The 27,512-nt window shown below is 41.0% G+C and overlaps 1 protein-coding gene across 1 annotated transcript; it reads right to left on the bottom strand.

The window, feature by feature from the left end:
- Positions 1 to 1,067: 1,067 nt before the first annotated feature.
- LOC131232845 (uncharacterized) lies at positions 1,068 to 27,217 on the bottom strand. Its single transcript, XM_058229337.1, has 5 exons — positions 26,677 to 27,217; positions 19,680 to 19,778; positions 15,764 to 15,808; positions 5,194 to 5,331; positions 1,068 to 1,922 (listed from the first exon to the last, which is right to left on the bottom strand). The coding sequence occupies exons 1-5, from the start codon at positions 27,091 to 27,093 to the stop codon at positions 1,542 to 1,544; spliced, it is 1,080 nt and encodes a 359-aa protein (XP_058085320.1). The 5' UTR covers positions 27,094 to 27,217; the 3' UTR covers positions 1,068 to 1,541.
- Positions 27,218 to 27,512: the final 295 nt, after the last annotated feature.

The raw sequence follows: 27,512 nt of genomic DNA, 5'->3' as shown, positions 1-27,512 counted from the left end.
ATGAATCATTTTTTATATAATGCTTTAAAACTATCTTTTAAAAAAATGACTGAACAACATGAATATAATAAATACACCATTTTGGGGCCACCTTTCAACTGTCAGTATAACTCGAGCTCCAGTGGCTGCAACGCACGTCTTCGCACGACACGTACCCACACCAGCCATATCGCTGGTGTGCAATTTACCAGCCAATCCCCTTCCCAAACATGAGGCTGGTCTTATCATGTGGACCACAAGTTTGAATACAAAACGTTGGTGCATGTTATGGCACACCTAATGAGGGGAACGGCCTGACTTCTTCTGCGAAGCGGATTGCATGGTGTAGCACTCCGTGCTGTGTGGTGCTGGATAAGCTCTGTGGGCCCACCAGGATGTATGTATTTTATCGGCACCATTTTGCCCCCTCAATTTAGGGCATGACTCCAAAAATGATCCAAATCTCAGGTGGACCACACCATAGGAAACTATTTCCTTCCCTATGCTTTCCACGAGTCCCAACCGGCCCGAGGGATTCGTCAGGTTACCTGGGAAATAGCTCCTATGGAAATCGAATCCCATGGGCCATTTGTCACGTTTGGGTGCTGCCGTGAAACGACTAGAAATGGATTCCTGCAGCAAGTTCCGATCCAGCTCAAACGGTCATAATTTTGAAATGTTATAAAAACAAAGCCTACCCAAAATTCATCACACCTCCCTCTCCCTCTCTCTCCCAATACCTAAATAGAGTTTTTAAATTCCTCAGAATGTCTCTCTCATTGCCCAAACATGATTGATAAAATCTCACTCAACGAAACAAATTTCACAGGTGTAATGGGAACCTGTACACCTGTGAAATTAGGTAGTAAGAAATTTCAGCTAGGGAATGGGACCAAATGCACATCCCACAGTCCTCATTTCAGCACTCAACTGAGAAAGCCCTAAGAAAACTCATCCCATGTATAGGCAACGTCATAGATCACAATCCCAAGTGCTGCATTTGGATGCAGAAGCAAATTGAACTGCAAATATTCGAATCAATCACGAGGAGATAAAGAGAAATGTTTCCCAGTTCATACCTTAGAAAGTAGGCCTTGAATTGCAACTACGCTGCAATTTGGGGCCCAAGGCACTCAATAAGAATGCTACAGAATCACAATTCAGTGATTTCAACTTTTTAAGACTAGCACTGCAAAATTCAAGCTGATGATGCATCCAAACACACCCCAAGCAAGTCAGCCCAGGTAATTTCAGTCACTGTTGCATCATCACACAGCCAATGGTTTCATCCCCCAAACATCCATTTCATTGGATTCTGCACAATTCTTTTGTGAATTCTCTTTCTTCCTTTACAAACTTTCATGGGCACCCCTCAACCAATTACATAGAGGATCCATAAGATGATGACACAGGAATCAAGCAGCCAAACATGCAATGACTGAAGAAGTGCATCTTATTCTGTTGCTAAGGCTCGAATAACCGAATGCATTGAAGCCCACGTAAGACCAGGACTGTGACAAGCCCTCAGGAGTGAAAGATGGGCTGGTAGACATGATCCGCAACTAAGAACCGGTGGTATCTGATTCTGCATCGGCCTTGAGGTTCAGGTCCCCGTGATTTTTTGTTGCTCTTTTGAGCCATAGGCCAACAGGTTTCTCCAAGACAGACACTTTAATGTTATTCCACACGTCTGAACTGGCGGGGAGCTCCGCAATTTTCTCGGCGACTTCCATGTCTTCCGGCAGGACAGACCCGAAAACGGTGTATGTTCTTTTCCATTCATCATGATTCGCAAGGCTTATAAAGAATTCGGGTCCTGAGCCAATCCATGCAACAGATCCTCTCTTTATGGTCGGACATGCTTCCATCGGTATCTGGTTGAATGTGACTCCTTGAGCTTCAAGAGTTCCTTGAATCAATGCGAAAGGAGGGCCTAAAGGAGCCTACAAAATTCACAAGAGGAATTTGAGAAAGAAATACAAAACGTGCATGACAAGATGGAATAGAAGACCAACATAGCTACCAACAAGACTAACATTAGAGAAAAGAATAAGCAGCCATCTCATGCATAGCATATCATCCACCATAATCATATATACGTCCCTGATTCAATTTGACTCATTAGCATGGTTTAAAGACTCGGGGACTTGACCTGACTCATTTGGCACTGAGTCGAGTTGCGAGTCATCCAAAGTTGGGGGTGACTCAGGGGTTCGACTCATGGTATTGAATTGGATTGGATCCTTACTCTTGTTCGGGTGGTAGACTCTCAGGAGTTTCAACACCCGATCAAGGGTTCGAGTATCCATAGGTGGTGAAATTCCACTAGCGTGAGTGTGTGGGGTGTGTGTGTGTGTGAAAAAAAAAAAACTGGATCAGGTCCAACCGAGTCTGAGTTGACTTGGATGAGTCACACCAGATTCATCCAAGTCTTAAAACCATGCTCACTAGAGTCTCACCAGACTCGACAAATTGATTCAGCTTATGCTGTGACCAAGTTGTTTAAACAGTTCACTTTGATTTCCGTTGTATTTTCATAATTTTATTTCACACAAAAACACATACACACATGGTAGAGACTGTAACGTGTGCAAGTGATCCTTGTTCCAGTTCTCACCAGAAATTTTATTGCCACCATTCTTCAAGTTTTGAAAAAAAAATAATAATAATAAATTCCAATGCACCACAAAATATGAAGATCTATGGAAAGAATGCAAATAGAAGTATTCTTTGTCATAGCAGTTCCTTCTGACAGGCAACCAAGAAATAGAAGACGTATTACGTCTTTATTGGAACAAATAACAAAACCAACATATGGCTAGTGGATTCCATAATCCAGACAAAGCCAATATATAGCTAGTGGATTTCATAAGATGCAACCTGATAACCGTCTCTCCCAATCAAGACCATAAATGGAATCACTATTTACAGCCAGTGTTGTCAAAATCGTACAATTTACGATATACGATTTTAGTTGAATCTTAAGCAAAACAATTTGAATCCCAACCTTGAATCCCTTTTTATATGAATCCTATGATTCTATGATTCGAATCCTTCGATTTACGATTCAAATTATACTTGTTCTCTTCTATTTTAAGCTTCACGTGGCTTTTCATTTTATGTTTTTTAAATTGGTGGGGGCTTTAAGATTTGTTTAGAAAAGTTAAATTATTTTATTTGTTCTTTATAAGAGATTAAATGATATATATTCTCTTCAACATTAACTCATGTAGCTTTTTTTGTGATTTCTTACTTATTAACTGGTCGAAACACCAAATTGATCTATGACTTACCTATAATGTTTTTATGGATGGTTATGATCACGATGACTATTATGGAATGATGTTTAGAAATGAAAATGGAATCAAAGGCCACTTTTCCACCATGATTCTATATTCAAGAAAGGTAACAAGAACATAACTTATTAAAGGTCCTTGAATGTTTTTCTAAGGGAAATTTCTTGGAAGACAAAAAAAAAAAGAAAAGAAAAAGGAATAAGAATCCTTTAACACTATCATAACATGGTATTAATTGGTGCACATTGATGACAAAAAGAAGACTAATGAGTTTTTTAAAAAGAAAATTTTTTAAATCATATTTATCTATATTTTTCATATTTTTTCTTAAATTTTTAAGAAAATTGTAAAAAATCTTACGATTTACAAAACGATTTGCAATTCGATGCGATTCAATCCCAACTACAATTTGCAATGTGATAACGATTTTGACAACATTGTTTAGAGCCAATAGCAGCACCCTTTTATTTCTGCTTTTGGTTATGCAATGGTACAAAGTGTAGAATGAATAGGCACTGCTGGCAGCCCTAGTGTGTGTAGATCATGGATTGCTTGACTCGTCCAACTCGGATGTGACTCATCCGAGTCAATTCAAACTTCATTGGTTCCGATCTGGTTCGTTACTACGAGTAGCTCCCCCTAAACAAGGTTGGCAAACTTGGGACTCGGACTCAACTCAATCGGCCCACAAAAATGGACTCAGGTGGGTCAATACGGCGAGTCAGGTGAGTCACTTTGTTTCTAATTATTAATTAAATAATTACAAAATTTATTGAAAATATTAAAGAAAACTTATTAGTTATGAAATTCATCTACCAAACTTGAGGAGATCTATTGTGCAGTTGAAAATGAAAATATCCAATGGTCCTAATTTAATAAACAAGTATCCATGAATCAAAGGTTAGGATTGCTCAAACAATCTGATTTTAAGGATGAGTCTAAAAGACTATGAGTTCCACAATTTATACAGTTGATTAGCATCGACATGTACAATTTTGGAGCGCATGCGTACCAACCATCATACGCTGCTAGAGTATGAGATAAAATCCCCTTTCTTTGCTTTTCTTCATCCTCTTCTTCTTGCTTTGCAGCATGCGCCCTGGTTTTTCACTCGGATGAGTCACCAAGTCACTCACACACTCTCACAAGTCAGCCGAATGTTGTTAGATTTTGACTCCCACCAAGTCTACACCTATTTTGACCCATTGGGGCTTTAAAAACGAGTGGACTCAGGCAAGTCCCGAGTCGACCCGACGAGTCAGCCAATCTTGCCCCTAAATTTGCCTGACTCGGATGAGTCACCCTCCTTAGGCGGACCCAACTTGAGACCAGATCAGTCAGTCTGAGTTGCAGATACTTGAATACATGGTGTAGACAATGGCTCCTGAAACAAATACTACTATTTCTAAATGATGGCTGGAGAACAGAGTCACCTTTTCATGCTATAATATGGAGAAGATTACAAGGAGAATGATAACCATGCAAAGATGAGTTTCTATAAGCCCAGCTACATGCTGACATGCACGTCTTCACATGGCTACACATGACAAGCTGGCATGTACAAGGACATACAAGCTGTGCATCAGATGGGCCCCACCATGCAGATGGCCTGTCCCAAAACTGGGCTGTTCAACTCATCAAGTGGGCTACATGTGTGCGTTGATTGTGGACCATTGGCACTTCTTTTCAAACTGTCGATTGTTTCTCTTCATGTGTGGTCAACCAAAGGAGTGACTGGTATGATATTTTGGTCAGCGGTGCCCAACTAATGCAAAGCTCAGATGTACTCCACAGGTTGGCATCTGTTTATTCACGTAGAGGCGCATATGAGCTTAGCAAGGATCATACACGTGGCTAGCATGGAATCAAATGATAGACGCAAAGTAAGGACAAATCAAGAAGAATCTTGGAATCTTACATCTGCTATGTGTTTCCCTTCTGAATCCCAAGAGCTTCCCCGGCCTTCTGCCCGATAAAATTGGCAGCCCGCACAATGACGTGCCCCCAATAGCTCAGTAATGTAGGCCACAGAACGAGGAGCACAATCAGGGAGAAGCTGCAACAGATTTTGAATTATCAGAAAAGTTGGTAGATATCAAGTGGTTTAAAACCCATAAAAATAATTGGATGAATCAATTCAGACAAAGAAAAAGAACATTATCTGCTTGGTAACAGTAAATATCTAGAAAGAAGAAAAAAGTATTTGACACTAAACTATTGAAACCAAGTATATGTGAATTTGTTAGTTATTGAAAATTTTCAGGTGGATGAATTATCTACGGGAGATATCTCAAAGTGTCGAGCAGTCAGTAACATTATTATAGTGAGTTCTGTGTAATGATTTGGAAAGCAACCAAAAGAATTTATTTTTTTATTTTTATTTTTATTTTTTTAAAGTGCAGATAATTTCTTACCATGAATTTTGGTTTCTTCTGAAGTCAATAGAGAAAGTCTCGAAAGCTTAAGTGGTGAGCCCTTTACCGCATGGGGGGAAGAGATCTTGTCAAGAATGCTTCCCCTGGTTATTATGGGGGATATTTGGAAATAATGTAATATGGGTAGCAGTCTTGATTGTTTTGCATCCACTTTTTATTGGGTTTAAGGAGAGAATCAAGGTCTCATTCATGAATTTGCACCTCTTCAATAAAAACCTTCAAGGGTGTCTCAGTGTTGGATCTTGCTAGATATTAGACTCTGGTTATCGGTGCAAATAATTCTCTTCGAAGAAAGCTGTTTCACAGGCTCGTCCTCCCATAGGATAGCAGAAGTTGAGTAATCTATGGGACTTTGGAGTGGTGGGAGTTGTGAGGAATGATAAAGGTGAAGTGGAGTTAGGATTGCGTTTCTTTTAGGGATTTGTTTCTGGGTGTGTACATCAAAACACAAATTTGGTGGAGAAATTACAATTAGAAAGCAGATTCCGGCCAGAACACTAAAGGTAGGAAAAGCTTGCTCTTTGTTTTTCAGAAAGATTAGCAAGAAAACAAGTAGAAATCCAAATATGAACTTGTGTCTAAGGCAGCTATAGGTAGACAGTAGGACAAGCTAGAGAGTGTGATTTCCCAATGTTTCCCTCAGACTGATGCATTGCGCAATACATGAAATATTGCCTAACGTTTCCCTCAATATTTCGGTATCCAGGGGTGCGATACATAGTGTGATGCCAATACTTCAAACACTGTAATTTTGATATCCCTCATACATTGGAAGGAGATTCCCAACTTCCATAGCTTGGCTCTCTAGTTCTTGTGTGCCACCTTGGAAGCAGTGCTCCATAACCAACAAGATTGAGACACTCAACCATTGAGGTTTTCTCCTTCTTTTTTTTCTTCTTTTTTTTTTCTCTTTTATTTTTTCCTTCTTTTTTTTTTGAAGGGTGACAACTTCTATTAAGATACAAGAAAACCATTGAGGTTTTTTTAAATCACACATCTAGAGAGGTGAATAAATTAGGGGATCTGTTAGCTAAGGAAGGTATGCATAAGGAAAGAGCCGTGTGTGGGGAATGTTTATCCATTGTCTTAGTGCATATTCACATTGCTTTTTTTTATATATATAAATTTTAACATTGTAAAAATTTATTAAAGAAGAAACAGCCACAGCCGAGATATACAAAGATAAACTATACAAAGAAGAGAGATGCGATTACAACCCAGCCCAACTAACAGGCGATGATCGACAACCTTAGCAGATTTAACCCATTCAACCACTAACGATTTAGCCCTATCATAAACCTCGGCTACTCGCCCCTCACAGTTCCTGAAGCACCGATTATTCCTTTCTAGCCATAATGCCCAGATTCCCGCAAGAAGACATAACTGCCAAACTTTTGAACCCAATCTACTTGTACCCGCACCGTGCCACATCGTATACAATTGCCCTATAGATCTTGGCCACACCCACAGCACTCGAAAGAGAATTAGGAATTTTACCCACATTAGTTGAGCAAAAGCACAATGGATGAATAAATGATCCACTGATTCCTCAACCTGAAGGCACATAATACAAACATTTGGAAGAATCACATTTCTTTTCCGAAGATTATCCAAAGTGACCACCTTATTGCAACCCACAAGCCATGCTAAAGTGGTCACCTTTGGAGGTGCCCCATAATGCCAAACAAAAGTAGATGGATTAACCTCATTGAACTCCATATTCGCATTGTTACATCCTATGCAGTCAGAAACAAACCGTATTAAAATTTGCAAAAGGTGAAAACATATGAAAGGCTCATTATAAAAGGAACCCCAAGTGGAGATCCTTTCTTATTTCCCTAATCAAGGACAAACATGACCACAATACCAAAGATCAAAAGTCGACCCCACCATTAGCAAAACCGTTAGCCACGGAATTCACCTCCTTGAGGACATGGAACAACCTGAGAGCATACTTTTGAAAATTGAATACAGCATTGAAGGTGACCCCTCCAAGGCAGGCAATACCCTTGATGGACCCATGAAATCCTTAGCCCATTCTTTCGATGAATCACTCATAGGACTCACAAAGTTCAGCTCACCTTTTTGAAGCATAAGTTACTACAGTATTGCAGCATAGCAAAATGCCACATAGCTATAATGGTCATAGAAAAGCCAGTGGGTTCCATGTGCCACTCCTCGAAATTAGTTCAAGGATAGCTTACAGTTGAATTGATCTTAAAAATCAACCGATAATGAATTGACTCTTCTCATTTGACTCATTTTCTTGATCTTCTGCTGACATGAGTATCATCTGTTGTTTACTGATCTTCCTTTGGACAAGAGCCAAAGAAGAGAAGGGAAGACTGTGTTGATACTAATTGCCAGCTGGCCAGTTAGTATCAAAATAGGGAGTGAAATCTAGCATGAACACTGCTAAAATGTCTTACAGGTTGTCTGGGTTGAGAAACTCTTGAAGCCCTTGCTTCCGGAAAAGTGGGCTGCAATACGATGACTCAGCACTGCCACACCACATTCACAAGACTTAAACAAAATGGAAATGATGGAATTTCTTAAAATAGAAGAAGTTCCCTCGCTTCCATCCCGATTGCCTTTTGCAAGCGGGTGCTGCTAACAACAACTCAGTTGCTGAGATGTTGTCGGGCTGGGCCATATGTTTCAGGAATGCACAGAAACCAATTTGAAACTGGATTTCACACCAAACCAAACATGAGACGGCAAACGGCTCCTCACCCTCTAAAACCATGTCATATCGGCCGAAGTCTATACTCACCACCATGGTTGGGGGAACACCTGCAAATACCTGATATGTAATTCTAGAACCACCAAAATAGAGTAACACCTAACATTGGATCCCTGACAGTTTTGCAGGCTAGAGCTAAGACGACCACCCATGGCTTGGATACCGCATCTAATGTTGTGAGGTAATTCACCAGAAAGGCAAAAAAATGGATGCTGGCAAAGCAATGAGGGCTAGCTATGATGCAGGATAATTAACCACTTGCTCTAAAAGCTCGAACTATTAGAGTATGGCGAATTAATCCCTTTATCTCATAGCCTACGCCCCACATCTCATGGGTTAGGTATAGAGAATGCTAGTGTATTATGTATGTGGTTAGTGGCCCGTTTAGTCCCTTTTAGTGTAAGTGCATGTGCACACTTTCCTCTTCTCCTATGGTGTATTATATACTTTATTATAATAAAACATTATGTATTAGGGCAAGCTAGCCTAACACAACATCTCTCCCAAACTCTCCTCCTTCTCTCTCAATATTCTCCCCTTTTCTTCACATTATTATCATTAAATCATTCTCTTCTTGGTATCAGAGAATAGATCTAGGCATTCCGCATCCAACAAATTGAGAGGCGACACGTCACCTTGCTGACGTCAGCGTTATATGGACATATAGACTCCGTTTGAGCTAAAAGTTTAGGGGTTTGATAGATCTTAATTTTAGAAGATTTGTCATGATTTTTTTAGAATTTTTTAGACCTCCTTTCATGGTATTTTGGGTGAAATAGAGAAATTCGAAAATCAGGCCCATCTTCCGTTTTTATTCGATCTACCTCAAATCGGTAAGCTTTTCTTTGGTTTCTTTGCTCAAGATGGACCAAAATCTTCCTCCCAAGTTACCCATGGAGGATTTTTTACTTAAAATCAATGTTTGAGAGGTTTTTAACCTCAAACGGATGTGCGGTGGGGCCGTTTTTCACTCAATTGGGCCTTTTTTTACTGAGTTTCATGGTATTTTAGATGATTGATATTTGTTTGAAGTTTATCTCTTATTATCTTGAAGGATTGAGGGAGATAGAGTTGTTTGAATCAATCCTTCTTGGCGTAGGGCCTCTCTTGGCATAGGTTTATCTCTCTTGGACTCTCCTATGGCTGACAAAGGGCCCTCTTCTCTTGGTATAGGGTCTCTTGAATCCAACCCCTTGCAGATTACCTCCACTAAGTTAAATGGTGACAACCATCTTCAATAGGCACAATCTGTAAAAGTATTTTTAGGAGCCCGTGAAAAGTTGTCATATATTTTATATGATCCCCCAAGCTCTACAGATGTTACCTACAAGTCTTGGATAAAGGAGAATTATCAAGTTATTGCATGGTTGTTGAATAGTATGGATTCCTCGATTGGCCACTCAGTGATGTTTTTAACCTTGGCTAAAGGCATTTGGGATATGCTTCATGATATGTTATCGGAATCTCAGAATTTTTCAAAGGTATTCCAGCTTATTCAAGAAATTGGTCGATTCCAACAAAACTCCAGATCGTTAAAAGATTACTATTTGAAGCTTCAGGGTATGTGGGATGAGTTGGATCAACCGCTTCCTTCCAAATATAAAGAGGATCATGAACATGCTCATAAGCAACGAGATGATACTCGTATCATGCAATTCCTAGTTGGGTTGAATTCTGATTATCTTCATGTTTGAGATCAAATTGTTATGCAAGATCCTCTTCCCCCATTGACGACAGTTTATGCTATATGTCAGCGTGCTACTGTCTCTACTCTTCCTTCTCATTCATTTGTGCCCCCCGACGTTCGGCACATCTTGTTGGCGATCAGTCCTCTCCTGGTCTTCGGGTACCATCCTTGAGTTCAGGGCGCATTTCTGGTTTTGGTGGTCGTGGTAGAGGTCGTGAGGGAGATCACAGTCGTGGCGGCCATAGTCTTCGTAGTCGTGGTGGATGTGGATAAGAATGTGATGGTTCCCGCGTTTGTTCACATTACGGTGGAACTAATCACACCGTTGATTATTGTTGGCAAATACATGGTCGTCCTACGTGTGCCGCTGCTTCTATTGCATCCACAGTTGCTCCTGAGACAGAGTCTTCCACCCCGACAGTTGAGCAGTCTACTTCAGGGGAGTCTCTTATCATTTCTCGGGTTGCATATAATGCCCTTATGCGGCTTCACATTCGTGATATTCCTAAGCCATCTCACGTCGCTTCGGCCCAGTCAGGTACTGCCCCTCTTGCGTTATCATCTCCTACCTTTTGGGTCATAGACTCTTGAGCTTCCTCCCATATTACTAGTAAATTTCAATTCCTTTCTTCTTATTCTCCTTCTCCTCACACTCAGTATGTCACAGTCGCAGATGGAACCCAAACTCCCATCTCTGGGATTGGTTCCATCCCTCTTTCTTCTTCATTGTCTGTGTCCTCAGTCTTACATGTGCCTCGTTTTCCATTAAACTTATTGTCTATTAGCTCTCTTACTATATCATTAAATTGTTTCATTACCTTCTTCCCTTCTTATTGTTTGTTTCAGGACCTACAGACGAGGAGAGTGATTGGTAGGAGACATGAGCGAGGAGGCATTTATCTTCTCGATGATACACCTGTTGCCGCTTCTAGTACCCTTTCTCTGGATCGAAAGGCCATGACTCGGTGGCATTGTCGCTTAGGCCACCCATCCAGAGTTAGCTTGAAAATTTTGTTTCCCTCCTTATTTGTCACTAAACCGTTATGCTGTGATATTTGTGAATTGTCTAAACAATATCGTGTTATGTAACCTCCTAGCTCTTCTGGTAGGAAATCTCAACCTTTTCTTTTGGTTCACTCGGATGTCTGGGTACCAGCTCCGGTTACCTCCACTTTTGGATTTAGATATTTTGTGACCTTTATTGATGATTATTCACGCATGACTTGGATTTATCTTTTGAAATCTAAAAGTGAAGTGTTTGATGCATTTAAAGTGTTTTATCATGAAGTGTGCACTCAATTTCAATGTTCCATCAAAACCCTCCATTCTGATAATGGGGGGGGGATACATGTCTACTGTCTTTCTGTCCTTCTTGCAGGAACGTGGTATTTTGTCTAGGACGTCGTGTGCTCGCACACCTCAACAAAATGGTATTGCAAAACGAAAGAATCGTCATCTTCTTGAAGTTGCTCGCACCCTTCTGCTTGGTATGCATCTACCTAAACATTTTTGGGGTGATGCTCTTCTAACTGTTACTTTTCTTATTAATCGTATACCCTCACGATCCTGTCTTACAAATCTTCATTTACTATATTGTATCCTCATGATAATCCATTTCCTCTACCACTTAAAGCTTTTAATTATACATGTTTTCTTCAAGTTTTGGCTGATAAACTTAGCCCCGGGGCAATTAAATGTTATACTCAAAGTCAGAAAGGGTATAAATGTTTTGACTCATTGACTCGCAAGAAATATGTCTCTGCCGATGTAACCTTTTTTTATTATATTTCTTTTTTCTCAGCTCTAGGCCGATCCGGGGAGTATGACTCTTATCCTCTTTCCACTAGTGATCATGGGAAAACTCCTCTCCCCTCCATTCAGCATCCTGTTGATGATTTGGGTGAGCCTAAGCCTCTGCGGGTGTATCATCGTCGAGATAAATCTTCACATGCTTAGCCATCCACCCTTCCGCTCACTTTGGATGTTGGCTCAGGTGACTCTCCTACCTCAAGTTTAGATCTTCCCATTGCCTTGCACAAAAGGTCACGATCTTGTACTCAACACCCCATTAGTAATTTCGTTTCATATGATCATCTTTCACCATCTTTTTAATCATTTGTAGTTTCCCTTTCATCACAGACTATTCCTCAATCTCTCTCACATGCTTTCAAAGTCCTGACTGGACGAAGGCGATGATAGAAGAAATGTCTGCTCTTGAGAAGAATCATACTTGGAACCTTGTGTCACTTCCTTTTAGGCCATAAACTTGTTGGCTATCGGTGGGTTCATACGATCAAGTTTCTTCTAGACGGCTCCATTGATCGCTATAAAGCCCGTCTTGTTGCTAAGGGTTACACACAGACTCATGGTGTGGATTACTTCGAGATATTCTCTCCGATGGTTAAGCTTAATTCGATTCGTGTTGTGATCTCCTTGGCCGTTAATTTATCACGACCCTTGTTTCAGCTTGAAGTTAAGAATGCATTTCTCCATGGGGACCTTGCAGAGGAAGTTTACATGCATCAACCTCTTGGCTTTGTTGCTTCTCACAACCCTGCCCTTGTATGCCCTTTGAAGAAGGCTCTTTATACACTCAAACAATCCCCACGTGCATGGTTCGAAAAATTTAGTCAAGCTCTCTTGGAGTTCGGCTTTGTTCGTAGTCATGCCGATTATTCTCTCTTTATATATTATCGATCGACGGGCATCATGGTTCTCATTGTCTGTGGATGATATTGTTCTGTCCGGTAGTGATTCTGCTAGAATGAGGAGGTCAAAGATTTTTTGAAGACCAAGTTTGAGATCAAGGATCTTGGTCCTCTTTGCTACTTCCTCGAAATTGAAGTAGGTCGCTCATCATCCAGATTGGTCTTATCACAACGAAAATATGTGCTCGATCTTCTCATGGAGACCAGCATATTAGGGTGCAAGCCTACTACCACTCCCATGGATACTTCACAAAAGCTTCAACCAGATGATGGTGCTCTCCTTACTGATCCCGAGATGTATCGACAACTTGTAGGCCGGCTTATTTACCTAACTATTACTTGTCCAGATCTCTCATTTGCGGTGGGTGTTGTTAGCCAATTCATGCAAGCTCCCCGTACTTCTCATCTCACGGCTGTCTACCGCATACTTCAGTATCTAAAATTAGCCCCGGGTCTTGGCCTCCGCTTTCAGTCCCATGGTTATCTTCATCTTTCTGGCTATTCCGATGTTGATTGTGCAGGTAGTACTTTTGATCGCCACTCTACTCCAGCTTCTGTACCTTCCTGGGTGGTAATCTTATAACATGGAAGAGTAAAAAGCAGCCAGTTATTGCCCAGTCCTTGGCTGAAGCAGAATATCTTGTTATGGCTCATGCGACGTGTGAACTCGTGTGGCTTCGCAACCTTCTTGAAGAACTTGCTTATCCTCCTTCGGATCCTGTTCCTCTTCACTGTGACAACCAAGCGGCCATCCATATTGCTCGTAACCTAGTTTTCCACAAGCGAACCAAGCATATTGAGGTCGACTATCACGTTATTCGGGAGAAAGTAGCTTCTAAGGAAATTGTCACTCATTTTGTTCGATCTAGGGATCAACTTGCTAATGTTCTTATAACGTCTTTAAGTCGAGATGCTCTTCATCGTGTTCATGCCAAGTTGGGCATGATCAACATCTATGCTCCAACTTGAGGGGGAGTATAGCGAATGCTAGTGTATTGTGTATGTGGTTAGTGGCCCTTTTAGTCCCTTTTAGTGTAAGTGCATGTGCACACTTTCCTCTTCTCCTGCAGTGTACTATATGCTTTATTATAATAAAACATTATGTGTTAGGGCAAGCTAGCCTAACACAACATCTCTCCCAAACTCTCCTCCTTCTCTCTCAATATTCTCCTCTTTTCTTCACATTATTATCATCAAATCATTCTCTACTTTAGGACCTCGGCCAAACCCCCCTCGTGAGCCCCAAATCACATGAGCCGCCCACCCCGAGTGTGTCCCCGCATCCCACGAGCTACCCCACTCAAGCTCGGTGTGAAATGCAAATTAATCACCCCCGGTGAGGAGTCTCGAACACGAGACCTCCTCCATGGGCCACACCCACCCCGAGTGTGCCCCTGCATACCACAAGGGACCTTACCCGAGCCCGGTGTGAAAATGCCCCTGCATTAATTGCTCCCAGTGAGGAGTCTCAAACACGAGACCTCCTGCTCTGATACCAATTTGATGCAGAACAATTAACCACTTGCTCTAAAAGCTTGAACTGCTAGAGTATGGCGAATTAATCCCTTTATCTCATAGCCCAGGCCCCACATCTCATGGGTTATGATCTCGGTCGAAACCCCCTCGTGGGCCCCAAATCACATGGGTTGCCCACCCCGAGTGTGTCCCCGCATCCCACGGGTTCCCCTACTCGAGTCCGGTATGAAATGCGCATCAATCACCCTCAGTGAGGAGTCTCGAACACGAGACCTCCTCCGTGGGCCGCACCCACCCCGAGTATGCCCCTGCATCTCACAAGCGACCCCACTCTAGCCCGGTGTGAAAATGCCCTTGCATTAAGCTAGCTATGCTGCACGTCGAGAAAGACCCTAGCTGCAACTGATGCAAACAAACTGTGATATGTACGCCTCAATTACATGGGTATTGCTGTATTGGGTAGGCACATAAGCAAGCCATGATGTGATCTAATGGACCACCGTCCTTGATCTCAAGGAAAAACTACAAATGTAATATTGAGAACTTAAGCTGAACGCAGTTCCTAAATAAAATTGAAGTTCCAGAAATAACAACAGAAGGGATTCAACAAAACGAGCCATCACCAATTAATCAAATAATTCCTAGTAAAGAATGACGATTCAAGGAACAGCAGACAGGATTCATGTAGTCAACCCCAATTACTTGGGATAAGGGTTAGATTATGATTATGATGATGATGATGACAACAATGAAAGAAAGATGGTTCGATCAGGAGCAAGCTAACAACTCCAAACCCTGCCTCATTCAAATTCCTCTAGAACTTATGAGATCAACCACTATTGACAGGGGGGGGGGGGGGGGTGCAAAGGTTATTCAGCAATTTAGGACTACAGAATGTAAAGACCAATGAAGCACTGTTTAGATAATACCTCATCAGATGATTGTATAAGGAAGACAGTAGGTTATAGAAAAGAGAGTGGACACACGCACGCGCACACACACACACGAGGTGAAGCAAGGCCCATTTAGCCATATCGGATTTTGCCCTTCGAATAGCATGAGGGCCAATCTTGCTTATATCGTGTGAATACTCTTTTGCAACCTTGAGCTGTAGGTTTGGTCCGAAGTTCAAATTTACTCATCAAATATATATACACGCAAAGGGATTGTTGTCTGCAGTTATCCTTTCCACTTTTGATTACACAGGACTACAAATTTTTTACTATTCAAAAGTAGAAAGGATGAGTGCATTTATCAGTGAGAATCGGTGTAAATGTGTCTCCAAATATGAGTGCACGTACAAAGAATGACAAGCATTTTGTAAGCCAGATAACTGCTCAAAACCTTATAGCAGAGTTCTCAATCAAATTAAAGCAAATACTATGCATAGACATACCCAGAGCATTAGGATATAAAACTGTTCAAAAAGGATAACTTACTTTTATATGAAGAATCCCATATTCTGTTTCCAGGCCAACAATACCCTACAACAGCAGGCAAAAATGTCAATCACAAAACCATTCACTGAATTCAAAAGTACAGCAAACAGAAACACAACCAACATTTTGTGTTTTTAGTAAAAGTAAGAGTAAATAGAATCATTAGTAACTAGAACTCAGCTAATGCTTTCTTCCTTGAGTGAAGTAAAAAATAATAATAATAATAATAATAAGTGCATTCTCTTACAGCCAGTAATTAATATTTGGCATTTGATCATGTCAGTAAATAGGAAGAGGAAATAGTTTCGACAGTTCCAAACAAGGACTAGACGACAGTATTATAATGGTAAGGGTAGATTCACATATGTATAATTAAGTTAAGCGCTCAGAGAAAAGGTTCAGGATATTAGGGAGACTGGAAGATGTAGCTGCAATACAAATTCAATTTTGTAGTGTCTACTTTTCACCAAAGACATTTTATTGACATATACATTTGTAAGAAATCTGATTGCACAGATGCACAATATGCAAGAACTCGTATGTGCTGGCAGGAACTTGACTTTTACAAGCAGTCTGTGAATAAATTGAGACTCATCCGCAGTAAGGAGATGGCTGAAAATCCACTAGTCCAGAATCCTTGCTCCAATACCATGATGATTGTGTATGTTGTCATGATTCTATTAGCATTTAGCAGCAATGACACCTGATCAAGCAGTTACATCAGCATCATCTAAGCCTCATCCCAATTAATGGGGGTTGGCTACATAAATCTTGTTATGCCATTCACTATAACAAGGACCATACCTTCAGTTAAACCATACATGGTCAAGTCTTTTCTTACTGACTCCATCCAAATCCTTTTGGGCCTTCCCCTTGCCCTTTTAGAGCCTTCAACTTGTACCAACTCCCTCCAACTAACTGGCGCAGTTCTTGGTCTCCGTTGCACATGACCAACCATCTAAGTTTACTTTCCCTCATCTAATTACCTGTTGGTGCAACTCCTAAATTCCTTCCAATGCATTCATTCCTAATCCTATCCTTGTCTTGCCACTCATCCATCTCAACATCCTCATTTCAGCTATACTCATCCTATGAACATGTTGTTCCTTAACTGCCAAACTTAAACATAACAATGACATGATGAAAGAAATAAAAAGAGAATAACCTATATTTCCAATAGTGATGCTAAGAATTCTAGGGCTAAATCAAAGGGAAGTATAGTCCATAGACCCTGTACCACATACACGAACATACCGAAGAAATAAAATCAAGCTAAATAAATCAATTTATAGGTCCATGATTCTGATGGCCTTCACTCAATGTGGTAAGGCCTGTTACAGAGTTGCAAACCAAAATTAGAGTTTCATATAGCTGTCTAACAAAACAAAAAAATTCCAACCATAGTAGTGGCTGGATGCCAATGGACAAATCTAGGACTAGGATAGTAGTTACAACAGAAAATTCTAGGGGGCATTTGTTTGCATGCCATTTATATATGTAGATCCAATTTACATATGCAAATTGGATTTGTGCATGTTTGTTTGTGCCAATTTACATGTGTACATGTTTTCACACCTACTCATTTATATGTTTAAATGCGTACCCCCACGAGGAAACACTTTCCTATGTAAATTGCCCCCTTTGGTTTTACCACCTCAATATGGACTGTACATTTCCCAAACCACTAATTGGATGGCTATATCATCCTATCAAAGTAACTTGAGAGTGATGGGCAATCAAAGGTGGACTGGGCCCCACATGATGGACCATCAACATCAATTCTTAGACCTCTCTAGTATACCCAATATGGACCGTCCATACCCAAAACACCAATTCAACAGTTTGGCTAATCAGATCAATGTGATTTGAGAGGGATGGGCAATCAAAGGCGGGCCCAACATGATGGACAGTCCACATCAATGCTTAGACCTCTCTAGCATGCCCGACATGGGTCATCCATATCACCAAATCACTAATCGGATGGTTAGGATCATCCGATCAAAGTGATTTCAAAGGAATGGGCAATCAACGGTGGGCCCCATATGATGGGGCGGTTTATATCAATGATCAAACCTTTTCTATCGTAACCAATATCATCATCATCATCTAAGCCTTATCCCAACTAATTGAGTTCAGATACATGAATCCTTTTCTGGGATTCCACTATCATGTATCAAGGGCCATATTGTAATCAATATGAATTGTCCATTCAATATCCACTAATCAGAGGGGGGCTTTGGAAGGAGTTATTAATATGGGGTTGAAAGTGGTGGTTGGTAGCCTAAGCGCATTCCAATTTATAGAGGGCCGAGTGCTTGGAGATCCACTATGTCGACAAAAGAGTTGGTGATGAGTGGGGTGGGCTCTATGGTGGGAAATAGTGTTCAGGTTAGATTTTGGAAGGATGTATGGTTAGGAGGGAGAAAATTGTCGGAGACTTAACCAAGATTAGCCCAAGTGGCGGTGAATCTAGACATCACCATTGCTCATTGCTACACATTGAACCAGTCTGGGAATGTGTGGACAGTGGACCCCTTTCTATTGTAGAGATCTCCAAGGGAGAAAGGTGGAAGAGTTGGAGGTCCTTCTCAAGAAGCTTACGGGGGTGACTCTCTCGGAGAATGGCAACTCAGTTTGCTAGCTTTATCCTAAAAAGGGAGCAGTTCTCAGTTAAATCTCTTGCTACTCAGATTTCAAGAAGTCCGTTTGTTGGTGTCAAAACCTGTCTTTATGGGGCTCCATCCAAGGTGGCGGCTTTCCCGCCTGGCTTGTAGGCTGGAACAAAGTTCTCACAATAGACAATTTGAGGAAGAGAGGCCTATCTATAGTGAATGCATGTTCATTGTGCTTGCGGGAGGAGGAATTGGTAAATCATCTATTCATGCATTGCGCATTCTCCGAGGTGTGGGATAGCTTCTTCAGTCTCTTTGGGGTGACTTGGGTTCTTCCATTCTCTATTGAGGATTTCTTTCAGCAATGGCATGTAGGGAATTTTGGCTTCGTTACTGTTAGGAGATGGCGATTGGCTCTCTTGGCAGGATTGTGGGCCGTGTGGTTTGAGAGGAACAATAGATGCTTTCGGGACATCAATGGTTCTCCTAAGGAAGTCCTCCTTAGAGCGAGATCTTTTGTCATCGAGTGGGCTGTTGTGGCCTCCGTCTAGAGGCTTCTTGTATTTCTTGGGTTTTCGGCTTTGGGTTTTGTCTGTAGCTTTTTCCTTCCTTCTTTTGTATTCTTTTAGGCCCCAGCATTTTATTAATAAAGTTGTCACCTTTCAAAATAAAAATAAAAATTAACTGATCGGATGGCTAGGAGCATCTCATCAAAGTTATTTGAGAGGGATGGGCAGTCAAAGGTGAGCCCACATGATGGATGGCTTGCATGATGGATGTACAAACATATTATATCAATTTTCAGGGCATAGTTTGAACACAAATAGATTTTCATACCTTTATGCACTAGCACAAACAAGCATGGGAAAGTGACTTAGATATGTAAATTGGACCAAAATCACAAACGTGGTAAAACGATTACATGGCAAACTGCTTACATATGTAAATGGATTCCCAATAAAATACTTTACCATGTAAAGCATTACATATGTAAATGCAAATGTAAATGGGTGCACACAAGTGTACCCCTGGAAACATTACAAAGGATGTCAAATTATAAAAAAATAAAAAATAAAAAATAAAAAATAAAAAAAACAAACAAACAAACAAACTTTAGCCTTGCATTACCATACTACAATTAAATTATTAAACGATATCAATGTGAATTCAGATTTTTTTGAACAGAAATAGCAGCTCAATGATACTAAATGGTAAAGAATGGACCACATATAAACATGAAACATCCACATTATAAAGTTAGCTATGGACGAAAAGTATATGGTGTTTACAAGATAATGATATACCTGTCCTTTCCCAAAGATAAGCCCAGAAGTCCAAATAACTTTTTCTCCTGATTCTTGAATGTCAGGGTGTAAAGGATCCTTCTGTTTCTTTAACCAGCACTAAAAACAAGAAAAAGAGGAGTTCAGAAATTTGCAAAAAATAAACAATTCATCACGACACCAAATCTTGCCATGATTACAGGATAAGAGAAGGTTGAAGAACAGTTCCAATCTGATCATTGGTATAAGCTAAATATAAATATAGTGTCACGCAGGTACTTCCTCACCTCATTTGACAAGGGAACTTCAATACAATGCAATTTGCCAAGTAATTTCTATGGAATGCCCATGAGAATGTGGTAAATAAATCGTGCACGAGATCTCTAAATGGAGAAACTAAAATGCATAACTACCTGACATTCAGAAAGTTGTTCACAGATTCTTGCCAACTATTCTAGAGTAATCAGTAGTAATCTCTACAACAACAATCACCTATTGTACTAAATGGCTCACATGTAATAGATGTCTATTCATGATAAATTCGGACATATAACATGCAAGCATTTCTCATTACCATGGTTGACACACTTGAACCACCATTGTTACATCCAATCCAGCTCATCAAACCAAAACAAAGCAAATGTAAGCATAAAAAGCTTGATACTGAATCCAACTTCAGTGAATGAGGGGAAGGATCTTAAGGGCATGTTTGGATACACGGAATCCATGCGGAAATAGAAACTGCTTCCGCTGAAAAGATGGTTGGGTGTTTCGATGTGGATTCCACACAGTTATCATTGCTATTATTCATATTCAGTATTCTCCAGCACAAGAAACAAGGAGACTGTTGTCTAATGAATTTGAGAATTCCACTTGCTATTCCAACGGGCACCCCATTTTTGGAATCCTGATTTCTATAGTGACCCCCTTGGGTAGTCATTATGTTGTCCGTGGAATCCAAACAGAAAATCCACGTATCCAAACATGCCATAAATATAGATTGAAATGATGAAGTTATAGAATCAAGAATAAGAATATTGTATCTATGCTATGCGCGCACAGGAATGCTAGGAATGAACATCCCCTCATCTGGAAGGTAATTCATTTACCAGGAAAAAAAAAAAAAAAAAACTGAAGCTCAAGCATATATCTGAGTTCATCACACGAAGTCACTTCTTTTCATTTGCTTTGACGGCAGAATTCTCTCTACCCTTCTCAATCCCCTTCATTTTGCTTCTTGTGCAGTGAACAGGATAGCTGCTAGGCAGTAGGCACGATAGCAGATTTGCAGTAATAACAAGAACGGCAACAGTGACGATAATAGTATGGCACTGAGGGTAATGGTGAAAGGAAGAATAACAATGAAATCCCAAGACCTAATTTTACCATACAACCAATGATTTAACCATGCAAGTGGTATGAATGCACACTATTCTTGGACCATCCAACTTGCATGGCCCATTGTTGATGGAGCATTGCTTGAAATCGCTCTAAATAGACAATTGTGCCTCATATTTTGCCTGTTGAATTTGGAGCATTTACCATTTCCTTCTATTGGATTTCACGATCAGAAATTGGAGAGCTCGGATCATCCAATCAGTTGGATTTCAGGCTATTCTGATATGGCTCTGACCATATCTGATTGAATTCTTCAATCACTTCAAGGGGATCGAACCTCCAAAAGCAAAGACAAGAAAATTTCATTTATGCTCTATACCCTTTTATTGGACTTACACTCAACACACCCAAAAAAAAAAAAAAAGAAGAAGAAGAAGAAGAGAGAGATAGGAACATCACAACTAGACTCTCATTACAGCTAACCAAAAAACGGAAGAAACACAACTGGACTCTCATAAACCCTCGTTAAAGCTTTACATAGAAAAGAAAATACACACACATTTACAAGAAGGAAAAACCCGAGTATCATTCCACCCCTCTTGAAAAATAATCTCTCCCTTAATGTTGGAAATCTAGAAAACATTCTTGAAGCTTGTGCCAAATCTTCCAAATGGCATTCTCTGGAGGCATTTGGCCCACCCCCACTGTACCGGAACTTTACCCATTGCTCAATTATTTTGCATCACCATCCAACAATCGAGTATGGCCAAATGTTGAATCTAGAGCATTGACCCTCCGTGATATTCAGTAATTCCAATGTTGCTACTACTACTATGCGACCCAATTTCTTCTTCAAGTCGGAAACATGGAACACTGGGTGAATCTTAGACCTGTGTGCAAGTCTAGCTTAAAAGCAACTGGCCCAATTCTCTCTAAGACCTTGCAGGGACCATAACATCAGGGTTGCAATTTCATATTATTATTAACAGCCACTGTGGTTGAAGACTACAGTAGACCACATCTCCAACCTCATAACGCTTTTTCTTTTGGTGCTTATCTACTTGGTGCTTCATCCTAGATGCAGACTGCCTGCAACCACTGACGTGGTCCAATAAAAAAGCGCCACATGTAACAATTACCACCATTACTGTTATGTAGCAGCCATTAAATAACCATTTTGACATACCATGCAAAGACTTCAAACAATGGTAAAGTGTAATGATTCCTTGTGGAATCCATCCTTTTCTTTGCTATCCAAACATCTCAGAAGCGTCACATCAAAGGAAACCCTTTTTCTTTCCCATTCTCTTTCTCTTTTCCTATGGTATCCAAACATGCCCTTAATTGAACAGTTGGGAGGAGCTCAGACATAAGCCCCATCATTAATATATATATAGTGGATATAATATACGTATTACAGATATATGGGCTCAGGGTAGGCTGGGGTAGCCTAAGCTTGGCCCAAAACTGTTCAGGCTTTTATAACTAAGCCCAAACACAGCCCAAATACCTGCCCAACCAAAAGCCCATGAACCAGCTCAGTCCATTAACAGCCCTACATCACATTCACCAAGTGGAAGTAGATATAATTGGTCTTAAATCGAAACCCTTGCATATTCAAGGGTAAATTAGACCATTTACCTGTAGTTGCTTAATGAGGGTCAAATATTGCATATGAGACCCCATTTATTGCCTGGATTTACGAACATGATATTGTTTAACGGCCCGATTTAATCGTGTTTGTGATGCAAGGTGTATTTACGAGCTTGGATTGAAATAAAATGCTAAAAGCATGGATTTAACGCTCTAATGACACCAAAGGCAAGGGAGAGACCAAGATTGATGGATTTACATGCCAGAGATCCGAGAAAATCGAGAAACTGAAGCTCAAGTGGCCCAAAATTGGTCCAGAATGTAAGATCATAGGGTTTCAACTATCTGTTCGGCTCGAAACTTTATATATAGCCCGAGGACCATAAATTAACCGTACACATCAAATTTTAGCCATTGGATCCTTGTGGAAGTGGCCCAACGGACAGATCAGCCCTTTAATACCTGATGTGGGGCCCGCTTGACATCTGGATATGCTTCAATTTTGGACTCGACCCTTTAAATGAGATGATGAGACAGATGGACGGAGAGGATCCTTCATATTCATCACCGGGGGACCCACATGTGCAATGCACATGTACAGAGTAGGTGCTCCCACACCGCACCAGAACCTAAAAGGTCAGTCAGTGCAAGCTAACCGACTCTCTTCTTCCAAATCAAGAAAGGCCACAGCGTCTAACGCATGCCGGCCATTTTTGGCTTTTGGGCCCCACCCATCACGTATTCTGATGATCAGAACCGTTCATTCGTCCCGTAGGGCAGCCACAACCCACGCCTAGGTGTCCCTTCTCCACATGCAAGCATACGTGTGAAGATCTCAGCTGCACGCAAGATAAACGGTAGCACAAAAGATCTTGTGGGCCACACCGAATCCAATCTGAAATCAGCAATTTCTTACTAAGTTTTCGAGAGGATCACAATGAACGGAGTGGATTTCTCTGTCGAAGTCGATAAAGGGACCCACCATCATCACAACGTCAACTACGCTGCTCTGTTTCGCAGTCCAGAAGAACCGGACGTTTCGAATCGTCCTAGCCCACCAGCGATGATCGGATGTCAATCTGAACGGTCCATCATGGACGCCGTCCAAAAACGTCCTAAGGGATGTTGGTTCTGTGGAAAAGAAGAAAGGAAAGTGAGGAGTTAGTGCCGCCTCAGTTACTACGTAAACAATCTAACGCTTGCTGCCTACGTAAATACTTTCGCAGGAAACGACCGCCTCATGCAGTCCGATTCAGAGCCGACCTAAGGACATCTATATAATTGAGAGAGAGAGAGAGCGTGAGATCTTATCTGGGGATCCTTGGAGGCTTATCCAGGATCCGGATCTAGTGGACGTGGAAGTGAAGACAGAGGGGGGGGGGGGGGGGGGGGTGCAGGGAGTTTGTTCCTCTTTCGTTAATTCTTGTTTCAGTTTTGCTGAGCATGAGGCTAGGGCTAAGAGGTGAAGCTTGTAGCGTAATTAAGATGGTTGCTTTGTTTTGATTCAAGTCTTGTTGAACCTTATGGATTCTAGTTTGATTAATAAGGTATGCTTTTAGTTTTTAATGGTTTATTGTGACTAAAATTACAATGGATCTGCGATAGCTTAAGATATTCCCTTTTCATATATTGAGATTGTGCACTTGGGAACCCCGTTGTTCACCATCGTCTCATGGGCATGGTTGGGTGACAGAATCCTTCCTAACTTTCACAATTCCCCTATGATTGGTTGTGGGTTTGGTAAATCGCTGTTGTTTGCCATAGTCTCTTGAGCATGGTTAGATGACGGGATCACTTGCAAATCTTCACCACCCTTATCTATTGATGATTAGATCCACGAGAAGTTCAAAGATCTGACAAATCTCTTCTTACCAATTGGATAGGATGGGACTCTGATTCCAATTGTGTCCTTGAATCAGTGCAAGGTAGCTTCCCAATTGCTACAAGTGGATCCTCGGCACCCTAGTTTCCTACCTCTGATCTCTCTAAATTTTAGAAAAATATTTCACCATTATTCCTTAAATTTATTCGATTTAGATTTTGTCTTAGTCTAGTTCTAGTTCTATTTAGTTTCAGATTATGTACAGGTTTCAGTTCCTTGGGATTCGACCTCGGTCTCACCGAGTTTACATCACAACCCTATACTTGGGGAGTGAACATTGCTAGCCTTTCCCCATCCACAACCATCACTTCGAAGATTTTTCTTGTGACACTTGATAACCTCACCTCTTGGCAAAGACTGGATCAACAAAGTTATGGGTGCTACCTAAATTGATCAAGATGGTAACCTGTTGTCGCTTGATCATCCCCTTAATATGCATCATCTAGGTAGATAGAGATCTTTCTGTAGCATGCATGGAAATCCCTGGTGGCATCACCTCCTAAGGTTCTTCCTCCACATCTGTGGCTTGCTCTTTGGGTTTGCCATCCGACCAATCTCCATCATAAGAGTTGCATTTTCCAACAGTGCCCCATAACAAACTTTTTTGTCACAGCTGTAACACAATCCCTTATCCCTCTTCACCTAGATTTCAGAAGGCGGTAATTTTTTTAAGGGAGGGACCATATGTTTGAAAGTTGTATTAGTTGGATGGATAGGGTTCACCGTGTTTGTTGACAGATGTCTAATAGTCATTCCCATAGCCATGCAAGATTGATGACAGCTGTCATAGTGGTGGATTAAAAAACCCATGTGTTGTGATTCAGTTATTCTTTTAGGCCACTAATAAAGAAACTTAAAAAGAAGTCTTCCTTTAGTCTTGCCAAGCGATTCGTAAGCATTTCAAAGAGGTTTACATATTCTTAGATGGTTGAGGTTTGTTGGAGCTTGCCAAGCTCCCCGGTGTGATCGATCCCCATACATGCTTGGTTACAATCGGGTGCAAACTGCCTCCATGAACTCCTTTCATGCCACTGTGCTGCAACCCACCTCCAGCCATCGCTATCAACAGAGGCTTCCCTCTCTAGGTGGAGTGAAGCTAAGGGAACCTTCTGGCTTTTGGGTGTCAAATTAAATTTGAAGAATTTTTCCACCTATAGACCCACCTTGTAGAGTCTTCTCCATCAAAGAGAGAGGATTCCAACCTAGTAATGAGTGGTTGGATCATTTCTCCCACCTCTATAGTTGAGGAATCGATTTGTCTCTTAGAAATATCGGTGGATGGATTCCATTGGTCTCCTATTCCGTGGAGGGTGTCTCCTCTTCTGCATTTGGCTCTCTAGATTGACTAATTTTGGGATCCATGGTGTTAATCAGATTTTGTGGATCTGCCAGCGCATGAACGTTCTTCTCTGATGTCCATGACTCGCATCTTGGCCCTCTACATGTTAAAGCTCTTCTTCATCAAATTCATTTACGCCTCCAATCTCTTCACCGTTTATTGAAACTGAGTGCTGCCAGGCACAGCCATAATACCAGATCATACAGCTCCAGTGGATTGATTATCCAACACTTCAAGAGGATCATACCTCCGAAAGCAAAGACTCGAGCAAATTTCACTCATGATCTTTAGCAATACGGCATTTACCCCATTTTATTAGATTTACACTCAAAACAAAAAATGGAAATTATGAAAGTCACAACTACACTCTCGTTACGGCTAGACCCAAAAAAGGAAAATGCACTAGTAGACTCTCATAGACCTTCATTTAAAGCTTCACCATAAAAAAGAAGATGAAGAAGATGCTGATGATGATGATTATGATGATGAAAAGAAAATTCACACCTATCTACTAAGTAATGAAGTAAAGTGTGTATCATATGAAATATCAGAATGGAGCTCACGATTCAGGCAGACCACGTTAACGTTGATGTATGCCAAAACTACAGACAACAGGTACCATCATCCCAGCTAGTTCCGGCAAACCCAAACCAAGTTCAACATATCAATCAAACAAACAAACCAAAAAACACAAATGCAATTCATCCTACTAAGAAAGGAAATTCAAATTTCACCAAATAAATTTAAAACCCAACATCAAATAAGCAAAACCCAATTCACCAAATCAATCAAAAAAAATTAAAACAGCCATTAATTGACAAATAAAATAAACTCAGGGGGAAAAAAGGAAAGTAAACCCAACTCACCTCCCCAAACTTCTCACCACATCTATCCCTATCACCGCAAAAGACCCACGAATCACACAAGCACGGGCCGTCCCCATGGCCACACATCTCTTTACACGCCTTGCAGCAGTCCCGCGACGAATTGAACTTGAAATCCGTCCCCCACTTCACAGCAGCGCCCCAAAGCTCCATATTCTCCATACCCTGACAACAATTCTCCGCCACATCCTCATCGTTCGACTCCCAGCCTACCGTCGAGACCCCTTTCTCCCCCATCGACAGCATCACCGATCCGACGCTCGATACGGACGTTGGATTTGACTGACGAAAGACGACCGAAAGGCCCATGTAGACAAGAGAGCATGAGAGGAGGCCCGTCAAAAGGAAGGGCAGACAAGCCCAACGGCTAGTTTCCGATTCGTTTGGTTTTCTGCCCATTGTTGGGAATAGAGAAGAAAGAGAAGGGCAAAATTAGAATACTTTTTTCTGCTCTTCTTCTGGTTTCTCTGGAGATGGGAATGGAGCCGTTGACGGAAGAAACTGTGCTGAATATTTTTTTCTTTCATTTGCAAGTGGAGATTCTCTACGGAGAAGACCAGAAATCTTAATGATCCTCGCGCGAGTGAGATTATGGAAAGGCCTCGCCATGCATCTAACAGTTATGATAGTTTTTAGCGATCCGGTCCATCCATCGGAAAGGCCTCGCGAGTGAAATGATGCACTCAACAGGTAGATCATAGTTGTGAAATAAAATAGATGGTTTGGAAAACTTACCAATTGCGTAGATTTAACATGAGATTGTGAGGTACTTGTAAGATGATCGGATTAACCTTTGGATATGGATTTTATAAAGGAAG

Source organism: Magnolia sinica, chromosome 18 (assembly GCF_029962835.1).
Source record: "Magnolia sinica isolate HGM2019 chromosome 18, MsV1, whole genome shotgun sequence".
Classification (NCBI taxonomy): domain Eukaryota; kingdom Viridiplantae; phylum Streptophyta; class Magnoliopsida; order Magnoliales; family Magnoliaceae; genus Magnolia; species Magnolia sinica.
The sequence above is the reverse complement of the archived record's forward strand: the minus strand, read 5'-3'. Positions and strand labels throughout refer to the sequence as shown.

Bases quoted from the DNA above. Each gene is read 5' to 3' on its own strand.
- LOC131232845 (XM_058229337.1), bottom strand. From the start codon at position 27,093: ATGGGCAGAAAACCAAACGAATCGGAAACTAGCCGTTGGGCTTGTCTG. The intron at 15,809-19,679 runs GTATATCATTAT...CTGCTGTTGTAG, and splicing joins TTATCTTTGGGAAAGGACAG to GGTATTGTTGGCCTGGAAAC. The intron at 5,332-15,763 runs GTAAGTTATCCT...AATCTGTTGCAG, and splicing joins ATGGGATTCTTCATATAAAA to CTTCTCCCTGATTGTGCTCC.